Source organism: Salvelinus alpinus, chromosome 2 (genome assembly GCF_045679555.1).
Source record: "Salvelinus alpinus chromosome 2, SLU_Salpinus.1, whole genome shotgun sequence".
In the NCBI taxonomy this organism is placed as follows: domain Eukaryota; kingdom Metazoa; phylum Chordata; class Actinopteri; order Salmoniformes; family Salmonidae; genus Salvelinus; species Salvelinus alpinus.
In genome coordinates, this window is record NC_092087.1 from 15,497,111 (window position 1) to 15,524,160 (window position 27,050).

The window sequence follows — 27,050 nt, forward strand, 5'->3', positions numbered from 1 at the left end:
AATCATGTCTCCCTCTGTCTAGTATTTATTAGAGATGAACAGCCTGATCCTGTCTCTCTCTGTCTAGTATTTATTAGAGATGAAGAGCCTGATCCTGTCTCCATCTCTGACTGTAGTATTTATTAGAGATGAAGAACCTGATCCTGTCTCCCTCTCTGACTGTAGTATTTATTAGATGAAGAGTCTAATCATGTCTCCCTCTGTCTAGTATTTATTAGAGATGAACAGCCTGATCCTGTCTCCCTCTGTCTAGTATTTATTAGATGAAGAGTCTGATCCTGTCTCCCTCTGTCTAGTATTTATTAGAGATGAAGAGCCTGATCCTGTCTCCATCTGTCTAGTATTTATTAGAGATGAAGAGTCTGATCCTGTCTCCATCTGTCTAGTATTTATTAGAGATGAAGAGTCTGATCCTGTCTCCCTCTGTCTAGTATTTATTAGAGATGAAGAGCCTGATCCTGTCTCTCTCTGTCTAGTATTTATTAGAGATGAAGAGCCTGATCCTGTCTCCCTCTGTCTAGTATTTATTAGAGATGAAGAGCCTGATCCTGTCTCCATCTGTCTAGTATTTATTAGAGATGAAGAGTCTGATCCTGTCTCCCTCTGTCTAGTATTTATTAGAGATGAAGAGTCTGATCCTGTCTCTCTCTGTCTAGTATTTATTAGAGATGAAGAGTCTGATCCTGCCTCCAGAACACATCCTGAAGAGGGGGGACAGCGAGGCGGTGGCCTACGCCTTTTTTCACCTGCAGCATTGGAAGAGGGCCGAGGGAGCCTTAAACCTGCTGCACTGCACCTGGGAAGGCAGTACGTACTAGTTGTAGGACATTGATTGATTGATGAATTAGTGGGTTAATTGATGAATTGGTTGATTTAGTTAAAGGATTATGTACTCGCATTAAAAGTCATAGATGTGTTTTTTTTATGCATTTCTCTCCTGCAGCTTTTCGGATAATTCCCTACCCTCTAGAGAAGGGTCACCTGTTTTACCCCTACCCTGGGTGCACAGAAACAGCAGATCGGGAACTGCTGCCGAGTATGTAGGATAAGTCACTACTATACAGTATACTCAATGCAAAGGTCAATTCTGCTGTCCACTCATGATATGTGCCTCTCTACCCCCACCCCACCTCTCTCACTCTCCTTCTCTTCTGCAGCCTTCCATGAGGTGTCTGTGTACCCGAAGAAAGAGCTTCCCTTCTTCATCCTCTTCACAGCGGGCCTTTGCTCCTTCACTGCCATGCTGGCCATGCTCACACACCAGTTCCCTGAGCTCATGGGCGTCTTTGTCAAAGCAGTAAGTCCTGCACTTCTCTTCCACTGATCCTAGAATAATTGTTTGATATTGGACTGGATCTGTTTAAATTAGAATTTAGAGTTTTAATGGGAACAATTCAATTATTAAGACATGTATGCATGGCTTCAGTGCCTCTCATTGCCAAATACACATAGCATCAGCAATCCAGGGTTTATACACCGTTGGTTGTATGCATGTTATTATGTACTCTGACCCGGTTGACCTCTGGTGTAGTCGCTGCCTCTCGTCTCTGTCAACAACGAGGCTCATGGGATGCCTGGGTCTGGTGGTCGAGGTGCCGGTGTGTTTCACTGCACATTCACTCCCTACACCTCAACTGCTGCTCTCCATTAACTTGTTGTGCACAACAGTTAAGCAATCTAGCCAAAATCTTGTATGATTTAATATCTTATTTCATGGGTCTGTTTTGTCTCCAAGGTTTGAGAATGAAATGTAGCCTAACCATATCCTTTTGTAGATTTCAAGAGTACTGTATGACTTGGCGCAGAATAGGGATGGCACAATTACCGTATAATTGTGTATCTGACAATTATGGATGAAGACCATAATGAAAATAAATAACCGCCATAACCGGTATGAAAAAAAATTAACTGGAACGAGCATCTGACTGACGACGGGATGGCCGGAAATTTGTGCGGTTGAGTCCATTTCCGTGGTAACATGGACTCTTTACAACGTGATGAAAATGTGTTGCTCCTTGCTGAAGCAAGCAAGGTGTTGTAGCAATCAAGTCTTTGGTTTCCTAGGCAACGTCCCCCTCCCTGCAGTCAAGAGTGGAGGGGGGGAAAATGTGCGTCTTAAATAAAAAAAAAAAACAGACAATTATAACGGTGACCTGCGGTCATTTGACTGACAAATAACTGTCCTCCAAAATTCCATGAATGTCACAGCACAGAAGCAGCATCTCCAACTAAGCTCTGTCCCAGCCAGGTAGTTAGTAGTTCAGTTCACTGTATTGGATAGCAGGACTTGAAGACATTTACATTACATTACATTTAAGTCATTTAGCAGACGCTCTTATCCAGAGCGACTTACAAATTGGTGCATTCACCACCATCCAAGGATCAACAGCTAGGAGGGCCACTCTGGGTACTAGTTCAGATCTAGGATAGTAATAGTCTAACAGGCTAGTCTTGCATTGCCAGTTCCAAGTCTCGTGGGAAAGATGGAAATGTTGGTTCAGAACAGGCGAACAACACCTCTGTTCAGCAGCACTGTACTTGGATAGTATATCAGACCTGAGAATGTAGCTTGCTTTGATGATGCCAGTTTTCCACAGAGCCGCACCCTGTCAGGAGGGTCTCCAGGGAATGTGGAGGTTCAGCTTCTGGATGATAGTGCCTGTCACTACGACAACAGGCTAAAGGCATCAGCATGCTTCAGTTAGTCTGGCGCCTAGCTGAACTCGGCTAGCCGAACCCAACGAGTGTTCTCACATACTCCGTAAAAAGACCTTTGCTTGAAAAATGAGAAAAATCTGCATTACTACTGTTTGTCCAGTTTGAGGCGCCATAGCCAGTATACACGTCCTCAAAATATTCAGAATTCATCTAAGATAACTCAAGAAATCTTAGTCGGGCAATTTTACATCTAACTAAGATGTTTAGTGCAGTATTTTTCAATGAATAAACTTGCATGAAAATGAGTCGTGTCACGTTGAATGATAACAGACTTTTGAAAGAATTTTGAAAGAATGTTGTTCATTAAACAGACAAGACACACTTAGGCTACCCTGATCACAGTCAAAACACATATATTTTATAATATGTTAAGAATATAATGAAATATAACAGAATAAAATACAAATCATATTTTTCCCACACAACTTTTGTGTCACGGCAACATTTGGAACCACTGTCATATAAAAAAGTGATATTTTGAAACAAGCCCATGCTTTAAATGTTTTTAAATCCACGTTTCATCTGTTTCCTACCCTCGCATTCGCTTTGTTAGGGAGCAGGCGTAGGGTCTTACATTGAGAATATCATGATACCCATAGAAAATAATAGCAATCTATATTTTGAAAAGCATTTGACTCGTGTTTCTATTCCACATCTCTGCAGGCTTTTGGAGTTGCCTTTACGAGATCGAGCAAAATAATAGGCCTACACTTGATTAAGACTACATTATTGCATGCTAAATGGTTCTGATCAGCGATAGATGAGTAAACAAATAGATGAGCTACCACCTCCACTTGTTTGCCAGCCAGAAAATTAACCAAATATACAGATGCAGAATCAGTTAAAAAAAAATCCCATTGATTGATTAAGACAAGTACAGGCTTTTGGTCGCGTGTAGGCCTAGGCTACTAAGCGGCTGTGAGTGAAGTGAAAAACAATCCACTTGTTAAACTACATAACATGCTGACAAAATGTTTTGATCAGTGCTAATGAATGAGCCAACTCGACATTTCCACAGCCTAATTGTAGCCTAACCTATATCCAAACAGAGATTCAGTAAAAATACAAATCTGACATTGATTGATTTATCAAGATGACTCTCCACGCTTGTCTAAAAGCAGCAGGAAATGGTGCTGAAATAGTGAACACACTGGCAGGCTATTGCTTCAAATGTATTATAACATGTGGATGACTTTGGGAGATTCATTACACAACAATTTGCCTTCCACTTGCATTCGCCTACTTCATTCCTTCCACTTGCATTCGCCTACTTCATTCCTTCCACTTGCATTCGCCTACTTCATTCCTTCCACTTGCATTCGCCTACTTCATTCCTTCCACTTGCATTCGCCTACTTCATTCCAATATTTACGTCAACCAGTGATATTTATTCCCCAAGTAATTATTTATGGATCCATCCAGTTGTGGTTAAGAAAACAGTGCAAGTGTTGGACTATGCGAAGAGACGGGTGAAGTGACATGCCTTGCAAAGTTTAGAACTGGCAGGAGGATAGTAGTAGCGGGCGCTGCCTAGCAACCATCAAGAGCTTAAGAGCGTAGTTAGTGCGTGCCAATGCCGCCTCAGCATTACGAATACATTTCATACTAGGCCGTAGGCAGAACTTTACAACAGTCATGACTAGGTTGGTTGCTGGAAATACACTGAACAAAAATATAAATGCAACATGCAACAATTTCATAAGGAAATCAGTCAATTTAAATAAATTCATTAGGCCTTAATCTATGAATTTCGCATGACTGGGCAGGGGCACAGCCATGGGTGGGCCCGGGAGGGCAAAGTCCACCCACTGGGGAGCCAGGCCAAGCCAATCAGAATGAGTTTTAGCCCCACAAAAGGGCTTTATTACAGGCAGAAATTCTCATCAGCTGTCCGGATAACTGGTCTCAGACGATCCCGCAGGTGAAGAAGCCGGATGTGGAGATCCTGGGCTGGCGTAGTTACACGTAGTCTGCGGTTGTGAGGCCGGTTGGACGTACTGCCAAATTCTCTAAAACGATGTTGGAGAGGCGGCTTATGGTAGAGAAATGAAGAACATTAAATTCTCTGGCAACATCTCTGGTGGACATTCCATTCTAGTCAACATGCCGATTGCGCGCTCCCTCAGCTTGAGACATCTGTGGCATTGTGTTGTGGGGCAAAACTGCACATTTTAGTGGCCTTTTATTGTCCCCAACACAAGGTGCACTTGATATACCACACCTGTCAGGTGGATGGATTATCTTGGCAAAAGAGAAATGCTCACTAACAGGTATGTAAACAAATTTGTGCACAAAACTGGAGAGAAATGTTTTTTTGTGGGTATGGAAAATCTCTGGGATATTTTACTTCAGCTCATGAAACATGAGACCAACATGTTTTGATGTATGTGATTTAGTCCCATTCTTATGTATTCATAAGACACGTGTGGCACTCTGTTTCTGTTTTTAGCTTCTTTGGCTAGGCCCTCTCTCACACTAGGCTAATCCTCTGTTTACAGTGGCCCTGTTTATTAGCTCTCACTTTACACAGCAGGGCTATTAGCCTGGGTAAAAGCAAGCCCTCAGAGACCGTCTCATGCTCAGACTTTTGTTATGGGAAAGGCTACCTCTAGATAGTGGAGAGCCTGGTTTTTACATCACGGCGGAGAGTCTGGTTTTTACAGCGCGGCGGAGAGCCTGGTTTGTGTAAGGGCCAGATAGAGGCACTACATGAAAGCCTCAGAGGCTGGAGGGAAGAACGGCCAGGCCCCCACCATTCTCTGAGGTTAACCTCCCCCTGGCTCCCTCTTATTCACTCCTATTCCCACTACATGTAATCTACTCCTAGTCACACTACATGGTAGGCATAGCTGTCCTCAACTAGGACTGGGCGGTATACCGTATTTTACTATATACCGGTATTGATGCACGGACCGGTTTGGGTTTTTACTTTACCTTCTATAACAAATGTTTGGTTTGTTAAATGTGATATGCCATGTGTAACGTCCATTTTTATTGTTTACACTGCTACAACTTAGACCGCTGCGCCACTCGGGAGCCCTAAGGCACTGCATCTCAGTGCTAGAGGCGTCACTACAGACCCTGGTTCGATTCCAGGCTGAATCACAACCGGCCGTGATTAGGAGTCCCATAGGGCGGCGCACAATTTGCCCAGCATTGTCTGGGTTAGGGGAGGGTTTGGACGGGGTAGGCCGTCATTGTAAAAATGTTTTACTTAACTGACTTGCCTAGTAATAAAGGTTAAATAAAAAACATTTAAAAAAGAATAGCTCTCCATGCCGCTTTCCTCACATACTTAGCCCCGCCCCCTATCACTCAAGGAGCGCATTTGTTGTTGCTTGACCACCAGACACCTGCGTTCAGTCTGCATCGTCAATGAAGCACATGCAACAATTTTGGTGACATTTGCTTAATATAAATCCACAAGCGTTCTATAATTACACGTTGTTTCTTACATCTGCAAACATCTAGTTTGTCTTTTCTTAGCTAAGCTAAATCGTGTTAGCCGCTAATTCTAATCGTTAGTTAGCTGGCTAGCTAGCTAATAAATGTACTGAGTCAGAGCAAACGTAGCTAGATAATACAGACAAAGATTATAGTGTCCCCTAGGAAACATTGATGATCACGTTGGTTCCTACCCTGTCACAATAACTCCTGCCTGGCATTTTCATTCATTGTCATGTCAAACAACACTGTATTCAAAGTGCCCACTATTATATTCTAACTACAGAATTAGAATGATCATTCTATTTCCATGATTCCTACAGTTCACCCAAGTGTTTTGACCTAAATCGCAAGTCAAATTGCAATTGCAATATTTGGTTAAAAATAAGGCCTAGTTTTTCCCCCCATATCGTGCAGCCCTACATGGCAGTGTGAAAATTACCTAAAATAAGTGCAGTAAATGCAAAAATTTATGGAAATGCAGGAAATTGAATTGAACAGTATAAAACAATCAGAATGGAGAAAGACCCATTTGAAATCACTTAGAATGTATGTGTTGCCACCCTAGGGTCACACTACTCATAAAGCAAGTTTAGAACTTTTATTATTTAAAAAAACAAAAAATACCATCATACTGTCAAAGAAAGGGCTACCTATTCTGTAGATCATTGGTGGCAGTTGGTCAGTAGAGACTAGCCTAATTCAATGTGTGCTTTGTAACTCTCTCCATCTTATGGAGGATGGATGTTGTTTTCAGTCTTCAGACTACAGTGGCTTGCGAAAGTATTCACCCCCCTTGGCATTTTCCCTATCTTTGTTGCCTTACAACCTGGAATTAAAAATAGATTTTGGGGGGGTTTGTATCATTTGATTTACACAACATGCCTACCACTTTGAAGATCCATTTTTTTAAATTGTGAAACAAACAAGAAATAAGCCAAAAAAACTGAACTTGAGCGTGCGTAACTGTTCCCCCCCCCCCCCCAAGTTAATACTTTGTAGAGCCATCTTTTGCAGCAATTACAGCTGCAAGTCTCTTGGGGTATGTCTCTATAAGCTTGGCACATCTAGCCACTGGGATTTTTGCCCATTCTTCAAGGCAAAACTGCTCCAGCTCCTTCAAGTTGGATGGGTTCCTTTGGTAGACAGCAATCTTTAAGTCATACCACAGATTCTCAATTGGATTGAGGTCTGGGCTTTGACTAGGCCATTCCAAGACATTTAAATGTTTCCTCTTAAACCACTCCAGTGTTGCTTTAGCAGTATGCTTAGAGTCCTGCTGGAAGGTGAACCTTCGTCCCAGTCTCAAATCTCTGGAAGACCGAAACAGGTTTCCCTCAAGAATTTCCCTGTATTTATCACCATCCATCATTCCTTCAATTCTGACCAGTTTCCCAGTCCCTGCCGATGAAAATCATCCCCACAGCATGATGTGTCCACCACCATGCTTCACTGGTTGGATGGTGTTCTTGGGGAGATGTGAGGTGTTGGGTTTGCACCAGACATAGCGTTTTCCTTGATGGCCAAAAGTTAAATTTTAGTCTCATCTGACCAGAGTACCTTCTTCCATATGTTTGGGGAATCTCCCACATGCCTTTTGGTGAACACCAAACATGTTTGCTTATTTTTTTCTTGAAGCAATGGCTTTTTTATGGCCACTCTTCCGTAAAGCCCAGCTCTGTGGAGTGTACGGCTTAAAGTGGTCCTATGGACAGGTAATCCAATCTCCGCCGTGGAGCCATGCAGCTCCTTCAGGGTTATCTTTGGTCTCTTTGTTGCCTCACTGATTAATGCCCTCCTTGCCTGGTCTGTGAGTTTTGGTGGGCGGCCCTATCTTGGCAGGTTTGTTGTGGTGCCATATTCTTTAAATTTTTTAAGAATGGATTTAATGGTGCTCTGTGGGATGTTCAAAGTTTTTGATATTTTTTATAACCCAACCCTGATCTGTACTTCTCCACAACTTTGTCCCTGACCTGTTTGGAGAGCTCTTTGGTCTTCATGGTGCCCCTCGCTTAGTGGTGTTGCAGACTCTGGGGCCTTTCAGAACAGGTGTATATATACTGAGATCATGTGACAGATCATGTGGCACTTATATTGCACACAGGTGGACTTTATTTAACTAATTATGTGACTTCTGAAGCTAATTGGTTGCACCAGATCTTATTTAGGGGCTTCATAGCAAAGGGGGTGAATACATATGCATGCACCACTTTTCTGTTTTTTATTTCATATAATCTAATTTTTTTACATTTTCACTTCACCAAATTCAACTATTTTGTGTATGTCCATTACATTAAATAAAAAATAAATTTAAATTACATGTTGTAATGCAACAAAATAGAAAAAACGCCAAGGGGGATGAATACTTTTGCAAGGCACTGTAGGTGACTGAGTGATATGACGAAAGAGAAAGTTGTTTCTTTGTAAATCTTATCTGATTGAGTGTCTTTAAACACTTTGAAACATCTGACTCCTCGTCACTACACACGGTTCTGTTTGCGTCTGGGTGGACGTGTCTGTAGATTTCTGATTATTGAAATGTTTACCAAGAGACGTGTTTTTATAAACACAAGCAAATAGTTGGCCAAAATACACTTCAACAAGGAATGTATGAAGACCACACTCCAGATGAAAACTTGCAGTCACAACTTTGCAGTCTATAATGTTGTCTACCTGAATGTGAAAAACAATGATCAATTGGGCTGATATCTTAAAACCATAATCAATTAAGCTGATATCTTAAAACTATGATCAATTAAGCTGATATCTTAAAACCATGATCAATTAAGCTGATATCTTAAAACAATGATCAATTGGGAAGATATGTTGAAGCCTTGATTAATTAAGCTGATATCTTAAAACCATGATCAATTGGGTTGATATGTTAGCGTGAATTATAGACATTATACATTCCAGTTGTTATTCTAGGCATAAAGACTAGCCTATGTTATCATATTGTGTGGTGTCGTCGCTGTATTTTGCACAATTTCCTAATTACAGTCCTCTACTTCATTAAGGATTGTGTGTGTAGGCTTGGGCGGTATACCGTGTATATACCGTATACCGAGGTATTTTGAAATACCGTCAGACAGTATGATTTTCAATACCGTTTGGGGTGCCCTAAAGCTTGAGGGGTCCGTGCTACGCCCTTGCTTAACTATCTTAGGTGTGCCAAATAAATTATCTCCAACTCAGGGCTCCAGCTATGCGTTTGGTCACTACACACTGTTCTGCTTGTGTCTGGGTGGACGTGTCTGTAGACCTGGAACTATTGAAATGTTTACCAAAAGGCTTGTTTTTATAAACGCAAGCAAATAGTTGGCCAAAATACACTTCAGCAAGGAATGTGTGAAGACCACACTCAAGATGAAAATTTGCAGTCACAACTTTTCAGTCTATAATGTTGTCTACCTGAATGTGAAAAACCATGCTCAATTGGGCCGATATGTTAACATGAAGTATAGACGTTATACATTCCTATTGTTGTACTAGGCATAAAGAATAGCCTATGTTATCATATTGTGTGGTGTTGTCGCTGTAGGTTGAGACTGTATTTTGCACAATTTCCTCTACTTCATTAAGAAGTGTGTGTATATGTTAGGCTTGGGCAGTATACCATATACATTTTGAAATACCAACGGTATGATTTTCAATACCGTTTGGGGCACCCTAAAGCTTGGGGGGGGGGGGGGGGGGGGTGCTACACCCTACCTTTAAATGATTTGGCAAATCTAAGATAGTTATCTCCAGCTCAGGGCTCCAGCTATGCATTTGCTTTGCTAACTTGCTAGCTAAGTGACTCTCTTGCAAAATCCAGCTTCTTGGTTACAGTAGAGACAATCAATCCCCTCCTGGATGAAGATCCTTACTGCTTAAATTTGCTTTGTGAGTAAAAAAAATCTGTAAAAATGTTTGGAAATAAACAGCGGCCCTTGTGTGCGCTGCCGGTAATACCGTATACCCATGGGACTTCCCCCATAACATTTTAATAATGATAATGAAACCTACAATTCTACACTGTTGCTTAAGAAAATAACAATTTTATTTTGGGGGGGGGGGGGGGGGGTTTGCCTCAATAAATAATATTGAAAAAGGGTTTTAATGACTAGATTACTAATCTCCTCTCCTGAAAATCCCACCCCCAATAATTCATTGACAGGTGTGAAACCCTACCAACTCTGTGACTCTCAAAAATATCCTGCTCCTCCCCTGACAATCCCATCCACAGTGATCGATTGATAGGCCAAACTGTTAAGAATGTGGCCAGGATAAAAAAAAAATTGCAATGAGGAAATAACTCATGGTGTGATTGTGGTAACGCACAGGAACACAAATCCTTTTGTTTTTCCGATCTGGAATATTTCACCATCAAATGCCGAGCACATTACCTCCCGAGATCATTTTATTCTGTTATCGTCACGGTCGTGCATATCTCCCCCCCCCCCCCAAGGAACTAGACTGGACTTTGTGCAAACTGGAAACTGCATATCCTGAGGCCGCATTTATAGTAGCTGGGGACTAATAAAGGAAATAAGAGGAAAAAGTTAACAAAATTTTATCAACACATCTCCTGTGCTACTCGCTCATCGAGCACTCATGACCATTGCTACTCCCCCTTCTGGGATGGCTATAAGGCATTGCCCCCCCCCCCCCCCCCCCCTTTCCTTCGGCAAATCAGATCACGCATCCATTTTGCTCCTCCCCTCCTATAGCCAGAAACTTAAACAGGAAGTACTAGTGGTAAGATACTGTTCAACGTTGGTCTGAGCAATCGTAATCTATGCTTCAAGATTATTTTGATCATGCGAACTAGGAAATCATCCAGGCTGCCTTTTGAGAATTGTATTGATGTACACATTGACTCGGGGACTGAGTTCATCAAGAAGTGCATAGAGGATGTTTCCACTGTCTTGATTAGGACCAAAAAACGTGGATAGATGGCAACATTCGTGCAAAACTGAAAACGCGAACCACTGCATTTAACCACTGCAAGGTGACTGGGAACATGGAAGTGTACAAACAGACCAGCTATGCCCTCCATAAAGCAATCCGAGGCGCAACAACAGGGACAAAGTGGAGTCGCAATTCAAAGGCTTGGACACGAGACGTATGAGGCAGGGACTCCAGACAATCACAGATTATAAAGGGACAAGCTAAACACCACTTTCGCCCGCTTCAAGGAAAACTCAGAGCCGCCAACGTGGGCCGCCGCCACTCACAAGGACTGTGTTCTCGTTCTCCGTGGCCGACATGAGTATGACATTTATTGCATGTTAACCCTCACAGGGCTGCCTTCCCAAGCCGCGTCCTCAGCGCATGTGCAGACCAGCTGGCTGGAGTGTTTACGGACCTATTCAATCTTTCATGATCTTGTCTGTTGTCCCCACTTGCTTCAAGATGTCTAACATTGTTCCTGTACCCAAGATAAGCGACAGTCATTTAGTTCAGTTACCATCACCCTATAGCACTTACTCCTGTCATCATGAAGTGCTTTGAGAGGCTAGTTAATGTTCGATCCCAGGCTGTGTCACAACCGGCCGTGACCGGGAGTCACATAGGGTTGCGTCCGGGTTAGGGGAGGGTTTGGCCGGGGGAGCGTTACTTGGCTCATCGCGCTCTAGCAACTCCTTGTGGCGGTCCGGGCGCCTACTGGCTGACTTCGGTCGTCAGTTGAACGGTGTTTCCTCCGACACATTGTTGCGGCTGGCTTCCAGGTTAAGTGGGCGAGTGTTAAGAAGCGCAGTTAGCCGGCTCATGTTTCAAAGGATGCATGACTCGACCTTCACTTCTGCCGAGCCTGTTGGGGAGTTGTAGTGATGAGACAAGATCGTAATTGGATATCATGAAATTGGGGAGAAAAAGGGGGGTAAAATACACACAAAAAATCAGAATGCTGTTCATTGACTACTCAGCCTTCAACACCATAGTGCTAGCTCATCACTCAGCTCAGGGCCCTGGGTCTGAACCCCGCCCTGTGCAACTGGATCCTGGACTTCCTGACGGGCCAACCCCAGTTGGTGAAGGTAGGCAACAACACCTCTGCCACATTGATCCTCAAAACAGGGGCCCTACACGAGTGCATGCTCAGCCCCCTCCTGTACTCCCTTTTCACCCATGACTGCGTGTCCACGCACGTCTCCAACTCAATCATCAAGTTTGCTGACGACACAACCGTGGTAGGCCTGATTACCAACAATGACGAGACAGCCTACAGGGAGGAGGTGAGGGCCCTGGCGGAGTGGTACCAGGAAAAGAACGTCAACAAAACGAAATACCTGATCTTGGACTTCAGGAGACAGCAGGGAGAGCACACCCCCATCCACAACAACGGGGCCGCAGTGGAAAGGGTGAAAATCTTTAAGTTCCTCTGCGTGCCCATCACTGACAACCTAAAATGGTCCATCCACACAGACAGTGGTGAAGAAGGCTTAACAGTGCCTCTTCAACCTTGGCCCCTAAAACCCTCACACACTTCTACAGATGCACCTTTGAGAGGATCCTGTTGGGCTGTATCACCGCCTGGTACGTTAATTTCACCATCCGCAACCGCAGGGTTCTCCTGGAGAGAGTGGTGCGGTCAGCCCAACGCATCACCGGGGGCGCATTGCCTTCCTTCCAGGTCATATACAGCTCCTTGTGTCACAGGAAGGCCAAGAAGATCATCAAGGACCTCAGCCACTTTGGCCACGGTCTGTTCACCATACTACCATCTAGAAGGAGGAGACCGTACAGGTGCATCAAAGCTGGGACAGAGAGAAGCTGTTTTTCAGTCTATCTCAGGCCATCCGACTGTTAAATAGTCACCACTAGCCAGCCTCTGCCCAGTACCTTGCCCTGAACTTAGTCACTGTTACTAGCTGGCTACCACTCGGTATTCTGCTCTGCACCTTAGAGACTGCTGCCCTACAGTTTTTCTTCCTTTAAAAGTTATGACCGTTAGTGGTAGATGGTGGCATTCTGTCATTGCACCACACTATCACAAGGGGGAGTTAGAACGCTGATCTATCGGTAGTCTAAACTGTGGCAATTAATGGAGGTGTTTTCGATCTGAGAGTCTCCTCTGGCACTAGAGTTTTCAAAAAATAGCAAAGGTGGGCTTTTGGTTTCTCTCCCTCTTAAAACAGAAATAAATAACAAACTGGCTTTATTGACAAATTAGTAAGAATGTCTCACCCCATGTTCAAAAATGACCTTTTAACCTTTATTCAGATTACAGTTGCTCACTTGAAACAAAATCATCTCCAAAATATCGTTATTTTTTAAACAAGCCTTAGAAAGTTGGTTGCAAAAAAAAAGTGAGGAACTTGCCTGTCGGCCCTGCATTAAAGACTAAAATTGGTTAAAGAAAATTGTGATAAATAAAAAATATATACCAGTTTCATTTAAGGACCAAAAAATTGACAGCAGTGCCATTATAGATATTTTCAATGTACCGATTCCATGGCATATGGTTTATGAATTGACATGCAATTTTCCGCTCCTCATGAAAGCCCTAATATTAAAAACAGTCAAATGCATGCTCTCCGTCGCCCACACGCACTTTAAACATTTGGATAATAAAGCATTTAAAGGCTAACATTAGTTGATTTTAGTACTTCTGACTGCCAAAATTCTTACTCCACCCATACCTTTTGGACTTTTAAACATTCCCTGAAGGCATGGATTATTATAACCTACTGCAGGCCTAAAACCTATGGGTGCAAACAACGTTTCCATGATGGGCTATTAGCAGGACACGTTCTTTACAAAAGGATAGCTCAGGCTAGGTGTGAAAAAAATAAAAAATAACTTGCAATGTAGTAAGTACTCTAAAGTTTTACGTTTCTAACTACAAAAATCATGCAACTGCAAAATGTCGGGTAAAGCATATACTGTACAGTATTTCTTCATCAACATCTTAATGCTTTCGTTAATAAAATAATGATAAAAATACTCTTTCAAAATGTAGATGTTTATTTAAACTATCAGCAGGATAATAGACTCTTGCGGAGTTTAGGGACTTTAAATATATTAATGGATCCATAACGAATTACTATGGGAATAAATATCACTGAATGACATTACATGGGGTCTGGTCTTGATAAATCTATCATGGGCCTATTTATATAATGAATATGAATTCAGAGGGCAGAAATGATTAAATATTAAAGCATTAGACCTCTCACTAAAGGCGTCAGTCATACAAAAGTAATACTTAAATCCGAACTGGTTTTGCAGTTTGTCACGAATCATTGGGTCGAAACTACAGAACAGTACAAAACAAGAGAACACACATGGTTAATGTTCTGGAAATAAATAGAAAATATAATTTAAAAAAATATATATATATACAATCTCTTACAGAGCCTTTCCATAAGTCCACTCAAGTTTCTTCAACTGTGATTCCAGATTGCCTTTGCCGATCGCTCATCATCTTCAACAATCAGTGAGTCGATGGCTTGAATAGTCTCGCTGGAAATGGGATACCACGGTAGATGCTGTGTTTTTGGTTGGTGGCCAATATATTAAAAACAGTCACATGCAATTGTGATTTCAATCGCTTTATTGTTTAACTATTTAAGGCTCCTTTCACCTCTGGAGTTCTTTTAAGAATAAAGTCGGCTAATGAAGGCAACAAATTGTTGCTTACTGGAACACCCAAAGTGAAGTCAACTATTTCAGCACTGTTTCGAGCTTTTAGGATTATTTAGGATTATTTTGCCCTTTATTCGAAGTCACTTAGTACCCTACTCCCGACCGGTCACGTTGTACAGCGTCAACTTTTGAAAGCCAGTCACCACTTCCCCCCCACCCCCCCATGTTAAAACTTGTTCTCTCTTTCCTATTCTCCTATTTTCTTCTCGCTAAATAAAATGTACTGTAGTTGCCCAGATACTTCCCACCTTTCCCTCAGCTATACATCCATGGCTCTTCCTATAACATCTGCCTCCATCTAATCCTTGTTTAGTTTTACTGAATCAGGCGCTGTCTGTCAGATGTATAATTTTTTGTTTTTCTTGGAATAGAAACACCATTATATTAATCAAATTAATTAAGCTAAATTCCTTAAAATCAATCCCATATACTATGTTTTTACAAAAAAAGGTTTTAAATTCTCTAGTACAGCCAGTATTAAAAACAGTCAAATGCTGCTCAAAGATGCCCTCTGGTGGTCAAACTAGCACTAACTAGCATTAATGGCAACAATGGCTGACACTTAAATAACATGCCATAGAATTCTGCGGCAGCCCGCAAGCTGTGCTGCAGTACGAATCACTGTATGTACATAGTCATTGAACACTGGTCACTTTAATTATGTTTACATACTGTTTTACCCACTTCATACAGTGCATTTGGAAAGTTACAGCCTTATTAAAAAATGTATCAAATTAGATTTTTTCCCCCTATCAATCTACACACAATACCGCATAATGACAAAGCAAAAACAGGTTTTTAGAAATGTTTGCAAATGTATTACAAATTTTAAAAAACTGAACACATTTACATAACCAAGAAGGCTTGAATACTTATGACTCTACAAGCTTGGCACACCTGTATTTGGGGAGTTTCTCCCATTTTTCTCTGCAGATCGTCTCAAGATCTGTCAGGTTGGATAAGGAGCGTCGCTGCACAGCTATTTTCAGGTCTCTCCAGAGATGTTTGATCGTGTTCAAGTCCTGGCTCATGATCGTGTTCAAGTCCCGGCTCTGGCTGAGCCACTCCTGCGTTGTCTTGGCTGTGTGCTTAGTGTCATTGTCCTGTTGGAAAGTTAATCTTTTGCCCCAGGTACTGAGAACTCTGGAGCAGGTTTTCATTAAGGATCTCTCTGTACTTTGTTCTGTTCATCTTTCCCTCTATCCTGAATAGTCTCCCAGTCCCTGCCTCTGAAAAACATCCCCACAGCATGATGCCGCCACCACCATGCTTCACCGTAAGGATGGTGCCAGGTTTCCTCCAGACGTAACGCTTGGCATTCAGGTCAAATAGTTCAATCTTGGTTTCATCAGACCAGAGAATCTTGTTTCTCATGGTCTGAGAGTCCTTTAGGTGACTTTTGACAAACTCCAAGTGGGCTGTCATGTGCCTTTTTAATGAGGAGTGGCTTCTGTCTGGCCACTCTACCATAAAGGCCTGATTGGTGGAGTGCTACAGAGAAGGGTGTCCTTCTGGACAGTTCTCCCATCTCCACAGAAGAACTCTGGAGCTCTGTCAGAGTGACCATCGAGTTGGTCTCCTCCCTGACCAAGGCCCTTCTCCCCGATTGCTCAGTTTGGCCGGGCGGCCAGCTCTAGGAAGAGTCTTGGTGGTTCCAAACTTCTTCCATTTAAGAATGATGGAGGACACTGTGTTCTTGGGGACCTTCACTGCTGAAGAAATGTTTTGGTACCCTTCCCCATATCTGTGCCGCGACACAATCCTGTCTCGGAGCTCTACGTGCAATTCCTTTTTTATATAGACAGGTGCGTTGCGTGCCTTTCCAAATCATGTCCAATCAATTGAATAGGTGGACTCCAATCAAGTTGTAGAAACATCTCAAGGATGATCAATGGAAACAGGATGCACCTGAGCTCAATATCAAATCTCTTAGCAAAGGGTCTGAATACCTATGTAAATAAGGTATTTCTTATTTTGAAGTTTTATACATTTGCTAAAAAATCTATTTAAAAAAACGTTTTTGCTTTGTCATACTGGGGGTATCGTGTGTAGATTGATGTGGGAAACATTTAATTGAATACATTTTAGAATAAGGCTGTAACGTAACAAAATGTAGAATAAGGGAAGGGGGTCCGAATACTTTCCGAATACGCTGTATGTAAAGTTCCTTCAGAAATTCACACCCCTTGACTTTTTTCACATTTAGTTGTTTTACAGCCTGAGTGTAAAATGTATTATTTTGAGATATTTTCTGACAATACACCTTAATGTCAAAGTGGAATTATGTTTTAATTTTTTTTTTTTTTTTTTACAAATGTATAACTTAAATGCTGAAATATCTTTTAGTCAATAGGTATTCAACCCTTTTCTTATGGCAACTACAAAAAAAAATAGGAGAATGGGCTTACGTCACAAGTTGCATGGACTCACTGTGTGCAATAATAGTGTTTAACATGATTTTTGAATGAATACTTCAGTCGATCAGTGAATTTCAAACACAGATTCAACCACAAAGACAAGGGAGGTTTTCCAATGACTCGCAAAGAAGGGCACCAATTGGTAGATTAAAAAAAGAGCAGACCTTGAATAGCCCTTTGAGCATGGTGAAGTTATCAATTACACTTTGGATGGTGTATCAATACACCCAGTCACAATAAAGATACAGGCGTCCTTCCTAACTCAGGATTAAAAAGAAACGGAATGGAGCTAAGCACAAAATACTAGAGGAAAATCTGGGTCAGTATGCTTTCCAGCAGACTCTGGGAGATGAATTCACCTTTCAGTAGGAAGATAAGCCAAATCTACGCTGGAGTTGCTTACCAAGAAGACAGTGAATGTTCCTGAGTGGCCGAGCTACAGTTTTGACTTAAATCTGCTTGAAAATCTATGGCAAGACCTGCAAATGGTTGTCTAACAATGATCAACAACCAATTTGAACTGTGAAGTTTATTATAAATAAATACATTTAGTCACCGAATCTGCAATAGAAAGAATAAAATGTAGCTCCTGTAATATGGGTCATATTTGAGCAGTTTGAGATCGAGCAGGGGTCTCCAACCTTTTTTCTTTAGGTAATTAAATTAGGCCATTATTTTAATTAGGCCATTAAATACTAAAACATTTTTTCACAAGCTACTCATTTACAGCCTGCATATTTTGTTATTGTGTAGGCCTAATTTGATGAATAGAAACAAAGTAATGTAATTGCGTTTTGGTTTTTAGAGCCATGCATTTTTTATTCATTACTGATTTTATGAATCATTGCTACAGTTATGATGTGTATATAGTGCCATTTCTGTTGTTTTATGTATTACCATTTTCATTGTTTTATTTTTACTTAGTATCCGAGCTCCAACATGTAGGACTAAGATGTTTACTGTACCCTGCAATCACACCTGCAATCCTGTATATGTGACTATTAAACACTGAATCTGAATTATGAGAACAAAAATCTTTCTACTGCAGCCTACCTTGAGAATCTTGGCTTTTTTAAGATGAGTGAAAATTAAACGGTTTTACGTTTGAACAAATCTGTAGCCTGCAACTATCAACAACAAAAAAAAGTGGCCTTTTTGAACAACAACCACTGTGAGTAGAATATAAACAGAATAATCATGAAAAGTCTGAGTATTAACAAAAGTGTAGTCTCAGCAAGCCCATTAATTGATGTTTCGCTTTAACTCCGACATGGACTTTTTATGGTGCCATTGTTTGAAGCACTGTCCCCATGAACATGTTTAAATTTAACTTGTCTCAGCACCAACATATTTGATGAGAAGAGGGTCTAAATTGCTTATTTGGTCGAAATTAGTTACCAAACCAAGCAGAGCTGTTTTATCGTGATACAAATATCCTGTGCTTTTTCATTTGGGCATAGGTGCATATAGACAAAGCTTGGCTACATTGTAACGCTGAAACGGCCACAGTGCGCTGGCTTATGGGGCTCACCCAGGAAATGATACAATGAAAATGATATTTAACAACACCATAGGACCAAACACTCTGACATGAAACAACAATACAAATGAAACGACAGCGCAACAAAATAGATAGAAATAAATATTTAGCAGGTCATATTGAACACCAGCGGTGTAACTAGTGCTTTGTAACTTTACTGAACCATCACAGAGCACGCAGGAGTGAAGACTTTCTATTGGTCAATACCATTCATCTTGAGGCGACGAGGAGTGGGTTCAAATTGTATTATTATAGTTTTTAAAATTATTTAACCATTATTTAACTAGGCAAGTCAGTCAAGAATAAATTCTTATTTACAATGACGGCCTACCCCGGCCAAACCTGGACCAATTGTGCGCCGCCCTATGGGACTCCCGATCATGGTCGGATGTGATAAAACCTGGATTTGAACCAAGGACTGTAGTGACATCTCTTGCACTGAGATGCAGTGCCTTAGACCGCTGCGCTACTCGGGAGCCCAAAATGCAATCTGTTAAATATTATACAGTGTCCTATATAAAATGGACATATCTATTTTAATACAGACTACTTTAAAACATTACTAATCATTGAAAATGACATTACCCAATACATCATGATCATTTTCTGGTAAAAAAGTGAGGGTACAAAAACATACGTTTGCCACCCTATTTTGAAAGTGTGGGTCCAGCTGCTCCATTGCTCAGGCACCTATACGTATACCCCAGTATGGTACAAGAATGGTATGAACATCTGGATACCACCCAGCCCTAGTTTGTGTATCTATTAAGTGAGGGTTAGAACTGGAGAAGAGAGACCCATCACATGACATGCTTGGCCATAGTTCCACATACTAGAACAATGCTGTGGCCTTGCTTCCCATATCCTGTCAAAACCATCTGTTCACCTCGCGAATGTATTGCTTCATAAACACAAAGTGTTGTTTATGGTGGATTGAACTATTGGGGTTGAACATTTTTCAGATGTGTGATCGTGGATGATTTCTATTTGTTTAAGCTGGAGAGGGAGAGGCCTCAGCAAGGGTTATGGGTCTCCTCTCTCTACTTGCTTATTTGTTTTCGGAGAGCATTTTATAGAATTACACCTGGGTCCAGAGTGTAGTAGTGATACAAGCTCTGGTGTTCAGCCTTAGATGAAGGGTACATTCTAATGTGCCCCCTGCCCTCAATACAAGTCACCATGCTTCTGCTGGTAGTGTCACTTTCATTTATCCTCCCTATATATAACCTTAATTTAACTAGGCAAGTCAGTTAAGAACAAATTCTTATTTACAATGACGGCCTAACCCAGACAAACCCAGACGACGCTGGGCCAATTGTGCGCCACCCTATGGGACTCCCAATCACGACTGGATGTGATGCAGCCTGGATTCAAAACAGGGACTGCAGTGACACCTCTTGCACTGAGATGCAGTGCCTTAGACCGCTGCGCCATTCGGGAGCCCAACTATATAATGCTCTAAATACCACAATTCATGTTGTTAAATTCAAAAGAATACAACATAAAAATTGCTGACACCATTCAAACCAATGAGGGTTCAGAATTGGCCAATTCTCAGAATCTTATTTTTTGCATATAGAACCGTATATCTCCATCTGTGGATGGGTTGTAGGCTATTGAAAGTGGTGTATTGAAATGACTTTGTTTTGTTCCTCAGTTCTTCAGCACCCTCTTCACACCCCTGGGTTTCTTCGCAGACAAGATGGAGAGCTTCATGCCGTCCAGTTTCTGGCATCAGCTGACTCGAATCTGACCCCATCTCACACACGTACACATACACACCCCTCAGACACCAACACTCCAAAACTACAGACAGAAATGTTTGCTCTCCTGTCTTCAGCGTGCACACATACTTGTTGTTTTGGTACTGATTATGTTGGCCAAGTCTTGTATCAACATCCAGACGCAACTCAGAGATGCATCTGCTGAAGAAGCCAGGTTTTTAAAGTAAACATTTACCAGATATTCACGCAGTTATTCGTTTATTATTATTATAGGAACTTGAAGTTATGTTGAGTTATACAGAACGGTAAATAGAAAGTATTTCAACCTACATTTTACTGCCAAGTCCCACCTCTAAATTAGGTCTATCTCTTACAGTTCTGAATTAAATGCTGAAACAATAAATGTATTATTAGTTCATGGTTCATTATTGTGAAGGCTAACACTACAGTTCATGGAAGTAGTATCCCTCTGTTCTAGTTAGGGTTGCAAAATTCCAGGAACTTTTGATAAATTCCCTGATTTTCCTGAGATCCTGGTTGTAGAATTCCAGATTTCCTCCTTATTCCCCTACTGATTCTGGGAATCCTCCAACTGGGATTTTGGGAAAAACATGGAATTTATTGAAAGTTCCCGAAATTTTGCAACTCTAGTTCTCGTGTTGCTATTCATAATATCTGGCCAAATGTATTGTCTGTTAGCTGGTGCAGCAAGAGACAAATGGATATATATATATAGAAAAGCATACTAGAAGGCCTGTTTTCCACGATCGCATGTCTGAACAGACACATTAATGTTCACTAGAATAAGGTAGAGCCATGTATTTAGAGAGTTGGGACATTGTGGTTTTTGCTTTATGATGCATTGACATGAGACAACAATACATGGCAGCCATGTTAGCGGCCCATTTACATTACATGGGAAATATGTCTATAATGCTATGTAACAATGTCTAGAATTAGAACAATATAATTTTTAAAAATCTAAATACATGGCTCTGGAATAAGGTATGTGTGTTATGCCAGTTCAGATGGGTTAAAACAAAGCATAGCCTTTATGGTACATAGTCATCCTATGGGGCTAAGTTTAAGTCTGTGAGACCTTCTAAAAACAGATCCTTGATTTACTGCTTCACTCTGTCTGTAGTGTATACAACGCCTGCAGTGTTTTGCCAGTTGTTGCTACAGCATGCCACCTCCGCGCTATATCACTGGCAACCTGCGCCCCCTCAAACGTAGCATAAACATTTAAGTGGGATTATGACCGGTTACGGCATGGGTAGTCATGGCATCACTCACAGCCAATCACATAACTGAACGCTGCGTTTCCAGGTCCTCCTCTATGAGTTGTAGTCAACTCGTATTGCTCAGGTGTAATCAGCCAATCACAACAGGACGCTTTGTTTGAATCGCTGTGTGATTTCACCGTAGCCTCAACAGCAAATACTCTGAACCATGATCTAAGACTAGTCAATAACCTACAGTATATATTGTGGCAGGACTCGATATTTGATCATGAATATCATAAAGGGCATTTTGTTCCTCACTGGCTCAACAGACAGATTGGATTTAAGCGGCTTGATGAAATTAAAAGCTATTTCTCACAATACTCCCAGATATGTATTGTATTGATGAACCAATGTTTCGACACACAGTGAATTCAGAGCCTGCTCATTCATTTGCTAATTCCTTCAACTGTATTATGTATTTTAGCATACATAAACCCAATTATGAGTAAAGATGGCAGCAAGAGCTGACTGTTTATTGGTTGCTGGTAGTGCATTGCATCCAGGGCCGGACTAATGCATTTTGGGCCTCAGGGCCCCAAAAAATATATATTTTGGGAGGAGAATACAGCTAACTTTCTGCATTTCAACATGTGCCGTTTTATAATGCAATTCTACACATTTTGTTACGTGCCCGTTCGGTAATCTGGCCCTGTTTGAATAATGTGATATTTGTGCACTGTGCTTGGACAGCACTTATAATTGGTTTGCTACTTTCATTCAATTTATGTGTCAGAGCCATCAACACTCCTACCTGGCTATACTGTGCAATATCTGGGTGTAATTACTGAACACTATTTTAATTCCATACTGTTGGATTATATTTGGGATAGTCCAGAATAACAAGATGAAATGCTGAAGACAGGAGTCCTAATATTTGAGTTAGATAGCTCACAATAAATTGGTTCTTGAATGTAAATCTAATGCGTTTGTGTTTGAATTTTTGTTGTACTTTGCGAACAAATAAATGTAAAAAACAGATTCAAGACTGATTTGTATGTTTTGGGGGTGTGGCCTAGGCCCTATGGTTTACCTTAGACCGGGGATGCCCAACCCTCTTCCTGGAGATCCACTGTCATGTAGGTTTCCAGTCCAACCCTAATATAGCATATCTGATTCAGCTAGTTAAGGTCTTGTTGAGCAGCTAAGTAGAATCAGGTGTGTTAAATTAGGGTTGGACTGGAAACCCACAGGACGGTATATCTCCAGGAAGAGGGTTGGGCAGCCCTGCCCTAGACAGTGAACATACATGTAAGACAAGCTGAGAGTACCTACATTATACGTCCTTACCATTTCGCTATATTTGGTGTTTGGATGAAAACCAGCTTTGACATTATGACCCACATCAATGTTCCCTTTCCCCCACACCGCGAAAGAGAGCCCATCTCCTAACACTAGACCAGCGGTTGTTCAACTGTTATATTTACATTTATACTTGCAGTTTGGTGCTTAGAGGAAGTTGGCCACTTATTGAAGTTGTATCAGGTCCAGGGGTTTGTGACAGTTACTAATGATGATGTTTGTGTTTGAACCAACAAACTGCTGGTGAACGTTCCTCAGACTCTGGGGCCGTGACAACAACAGCAGGGACAAAACACTCTCATCGGTCCCCTATAAAGATACACAAACAGCCACTTTGTCTTTGTCAGTAGAGATACACAGAGACTTATAGAGAGTGGTTACCATGACTCATTGGCTTGGAGCATGGTGCTTGGGTTAGGGTTAGTGCTTGCAACACCAAAGTGGGGGGTTTGAAACAACCCTTATCCCCTCTAGGTATTTGTGTATATCTGAAGGGATTGGGTAAGCATTACTACACAATCCCACTTCACACTCCATACCCCCAGATGGCAGTAGCTATACTGTTAAAGCTACTGTTCTCTATACTCTCAAAGCTACTGTTCTCTATACTCTCAAAGCTACTGTTCTCTATACTCTCAAAGCTACTATTCTCTATACTCTCAAAACTACAAAACTAGTTTGGGACTTGTGGAGGCTATGTGGTGGGATAGAGATGGACGTTTGGTGTGCTCCTGCACACGGAGACTGGATGGACTGATGTGGGACCCAAGTCCCTTTGATGAAGCTCATCATTTATTGTATATACCTGGTATCACCTCATCTACAAACCAAACAATACAGGAGCTGGCTGGCTTAGTCAACTCTGTTAATCAGAGGTCAGAAGCTGGAGAGGAGAGGGTAAGCTGACTATCTCGGGGTAGACAGACTGAGGCATATAAGATAAACCACTAGCCTGGTCCCAGATCTGTATGTACTTTAGCAAATTCTTGTCTGTTGCATATGTAGGCTATACAACAATAGTGAGAGGTGTTAGTTTAATACAGATCTGGGGCCAGGCTAATAATCCACCAAATGGCAGGGAGAATAAAACCCTTGTCACACTACTGAGTCAAACAAAGGTGGCCTCGTTTCACATTCACTAGAGTTGCTGGAACCGTACTGGAAGAGACAGAAGAAATCTGAGCCAGCACAGTGCGGTTCAGGTTAATCTCTCGTAGACAGACTACGTCAACATAAATGGTACACAGATCTGTCATGATACAACGGCATGCGTGAGATAACCAGCAGCATTAGTCGTGAGATAACCAGCAGCATTAGTCATGAGATAACCAGCAGCATTAGTCGTGAGATAACCAGCAGCATTAGTCGTGAGATAACCAACAGCATTAGTCGTGAGATAACCAACAGCATTAGTCGTGAGATAACCAGCAGCATTAGTCATGAGATAACCAACAGCATTAGTCGTGAGATAACAGCAGCATTAGTCGTGAGATAACCAGCAGCATTAGTCGTGAGATAACCAGCAGAATTAGTCGTGAGATGACCAGCAGCATTAGTCGTGAGATAACCAGCAGCATTAGTTGTGAGATAACCAGCAGCATTAGTCGTGAGATGACCAGCAGCATTAGTCGTGAGATAACCAGCAGCATTAGTCGTGAGATAACCAGCAGCATTAGTCGTGAGATAACCAGCAGCATTAGTCGTGAGATAACCAGCAGCATTAGTCGTGAGATAACCAGCAGCATTAGTCGTGAGATAACCAGCAGCATTAGTCGTGAGATGACCAGCAGCATTAGTCGTGAGATAACCAACAGCATTAGTCGTGAGATAACCAGCAGCATTAGTCGTGAGATAACCAGCAGCATTAGTCGTGAGATAACCAGCAGCATTAGTCGTGAGATAACCAGCAGCATTAGTCGTGAGATAACCAGCAGTATTAGTCGTGAGATAACCAGCAGCATTAGTCGTGAGATAACCAACAGCGTTAGTCGTGAGATAACCAGCAGCGTTAGTCGTGAGATAACCAGCAGCATTAGTCGTGAGATAACCAGCAGCATTAGTCGTGAGATAACCAGCAGCATTAGTCGTGAGATGACCAGCAGCATTAGTCGTGAGATAACCAACAGCATTAGTCGTGAGATAACCAGCAGTATTAGTCGTGAGATAACCAGCAGCATTAGTCGTGAGATAACCAGCAGCATTAGTCGTGAGATAACCAGCAGCATTAGTCGTGAGATAACCAGCAGCATTAGTCGTGAGATAACCAGCAGTATTAGTCGTGAGATAACCAGCAGCATTAGTCGTGAGATAACCAGTAGCATTAGTCGTGAGATAACCAACAGCGTTAGTCGTGAGATAACCAGCAGCGTTAGTCGTGAGATAACCAGCAGCGTTAGTCGTGAGATAACCAGCAGCGTTAGTCGTGAGATAACCAGCAGCATTAGTCGTGAGATAACCAGCAGCGTTAGTCGTGAGATAACCAGCAGCATTAGTCGTGAGATAACCAGCAGCATTAGTCGTGAGATAACCAGCAGCATTAGTCGTGAGATAACCAGCAGCATTAGTCGTGAGATAACCAGCAGCGTTAGTCGTGAGATAACCAGCAGCTTTAGTCGTGAGATAACCAGCAGCATTAGTCGTGAGATAACCAGCAGCATTAGTCGTGAGATAACCAGCAGCGTTAGTTCCGGTTCTTTGGACCATTCACTATTTCACAGGTGTTAATATCTTTTGAATTTCGGAAGGGGAGGGGCTATTTGGCCTATAGACTTGCCCGTAACTTGCGAAGAGAGAGGGTGGAGCTCCTCGTTCCAGTTCCGATCTCTTCTCGGCCCAGAACATAATTGAGCATCTGACTAATTACACAAGACTTTAGTTCTAGGTCGAGCAAGATTTGGCCTGGGTCAGCACATTCGTGTAAAAAGGGTTGGCCTATAACTGAGCAGGCGCTATCTTTGTATCCATCTTCTGTTCATCCTCTCTACAGCAACAGACAGTTACACAAAAACTTGGCGAGAGACGCATTCTTGACAGTTGACTCACTAGATAAGGGTTTTCATGTGTTAATCCTCTGCCGCCAGCCCGGTAATCTCACCCGGACAGCGAACGTGTTAATAGACCATGAACCTCGCCTGGGAACTTTGCCATACATGTCCCTGAAGGTCACGTATATATATTACAATTAACTCCCCTTTAAATCTGCCCCAGGGACCTATCACTGGCACTGACCCTAAGCCTGCTGCTATGCTGCGCTGTTGTGAACTGCGGTCGGCTCGGACAGACAGGTAAGTAGCAAGCACATGGCTCAACCAAACACTGACCCACCACCCAACTCTAAAGCAGCCCCCTAGATCGCAACGCAGTGGGACCAGGTGTGGGATGTGTATTGACTATGTATGGGTTTACGACAATATGCTATGATTCATATCGTGTTGAATTTATGACAGATTTGGCAAGGAGTGCATATTGAACCGCAGAGGCCCCCAGTAACTTTTTGTAGTAAATAAATAGAAATTACAATAATTCATACTGATAAAGATGTGTTTGCATGTAAACTAACTGTTGTATGATTTAAGAAGTTAATACACTACGATACTTATTTATTTTTATTGTGTCACTGAGTGCATTGAGGTCTTCCACCCTCAACTTTCTTTCCACTGGGACAATTTTAGAATGATCATCCTGTCACTAAATAGATGCCCATTAGATATCACTATGATGGAAGGAGAATGCAGGCAGTGACAAGCTGGTTATTTTAAAAGACTGATGTGAGAAAGGCAGGTGTTTCCTGTTCCATGTTCACTATATGAGATTTGGCAGGACATTTCCACAAGGACACAGCTGCACTGCCCTTTAAAAAGATTTACAGACCAATAAAAGCTTTTTTCGAAAGTGATTAATATGACTAATCATTTTACAATAATGCTCTGTGTAAAGAAAACAGTCTGCATAATATCCCCTGGTTTATACAGTCTATGAAATAGAGAAA

General features: G+C 41.8%; 1 protein-coding gene across 1 annotated transcript in view; it reads left to right on the top strand.

Annotated features, from left to right (window-relative positions):
• Nucleotides 1–22,741, top strand: part of LOC139554701 (suppressor of tumorigenicity 7 protein-like) — a 32,274-nt gene extending 9,533 nt beyond the window's left edge. The window contains exons 12-15 of the mRNA XM_071367750.1: nucleotides 657–807; nucleotides 944–1,036; nucleotides 1,158–1,297; nucleotides 20,411–22,741. Coding sequence (XP_071223851.1) covers nucleotides 657–807; nucleotides 944–1,036; nucleotides 1,158–1,297; nucleotides 20,411–20,506 — 480 coding nt within the window. The 3' untranslated portion in view covers nucleotides 20,507–22,741. The remainder of the gene's footprint in view (nucleotides 1–656; nucleotides 808–943; nucleotides 1,037–1,157; nucleotides 1,298–20,410) is intronic.
• The last annotated feature ends 4,309 nt before the right edge of the window (nucleotides 22,742–27,050 follow it).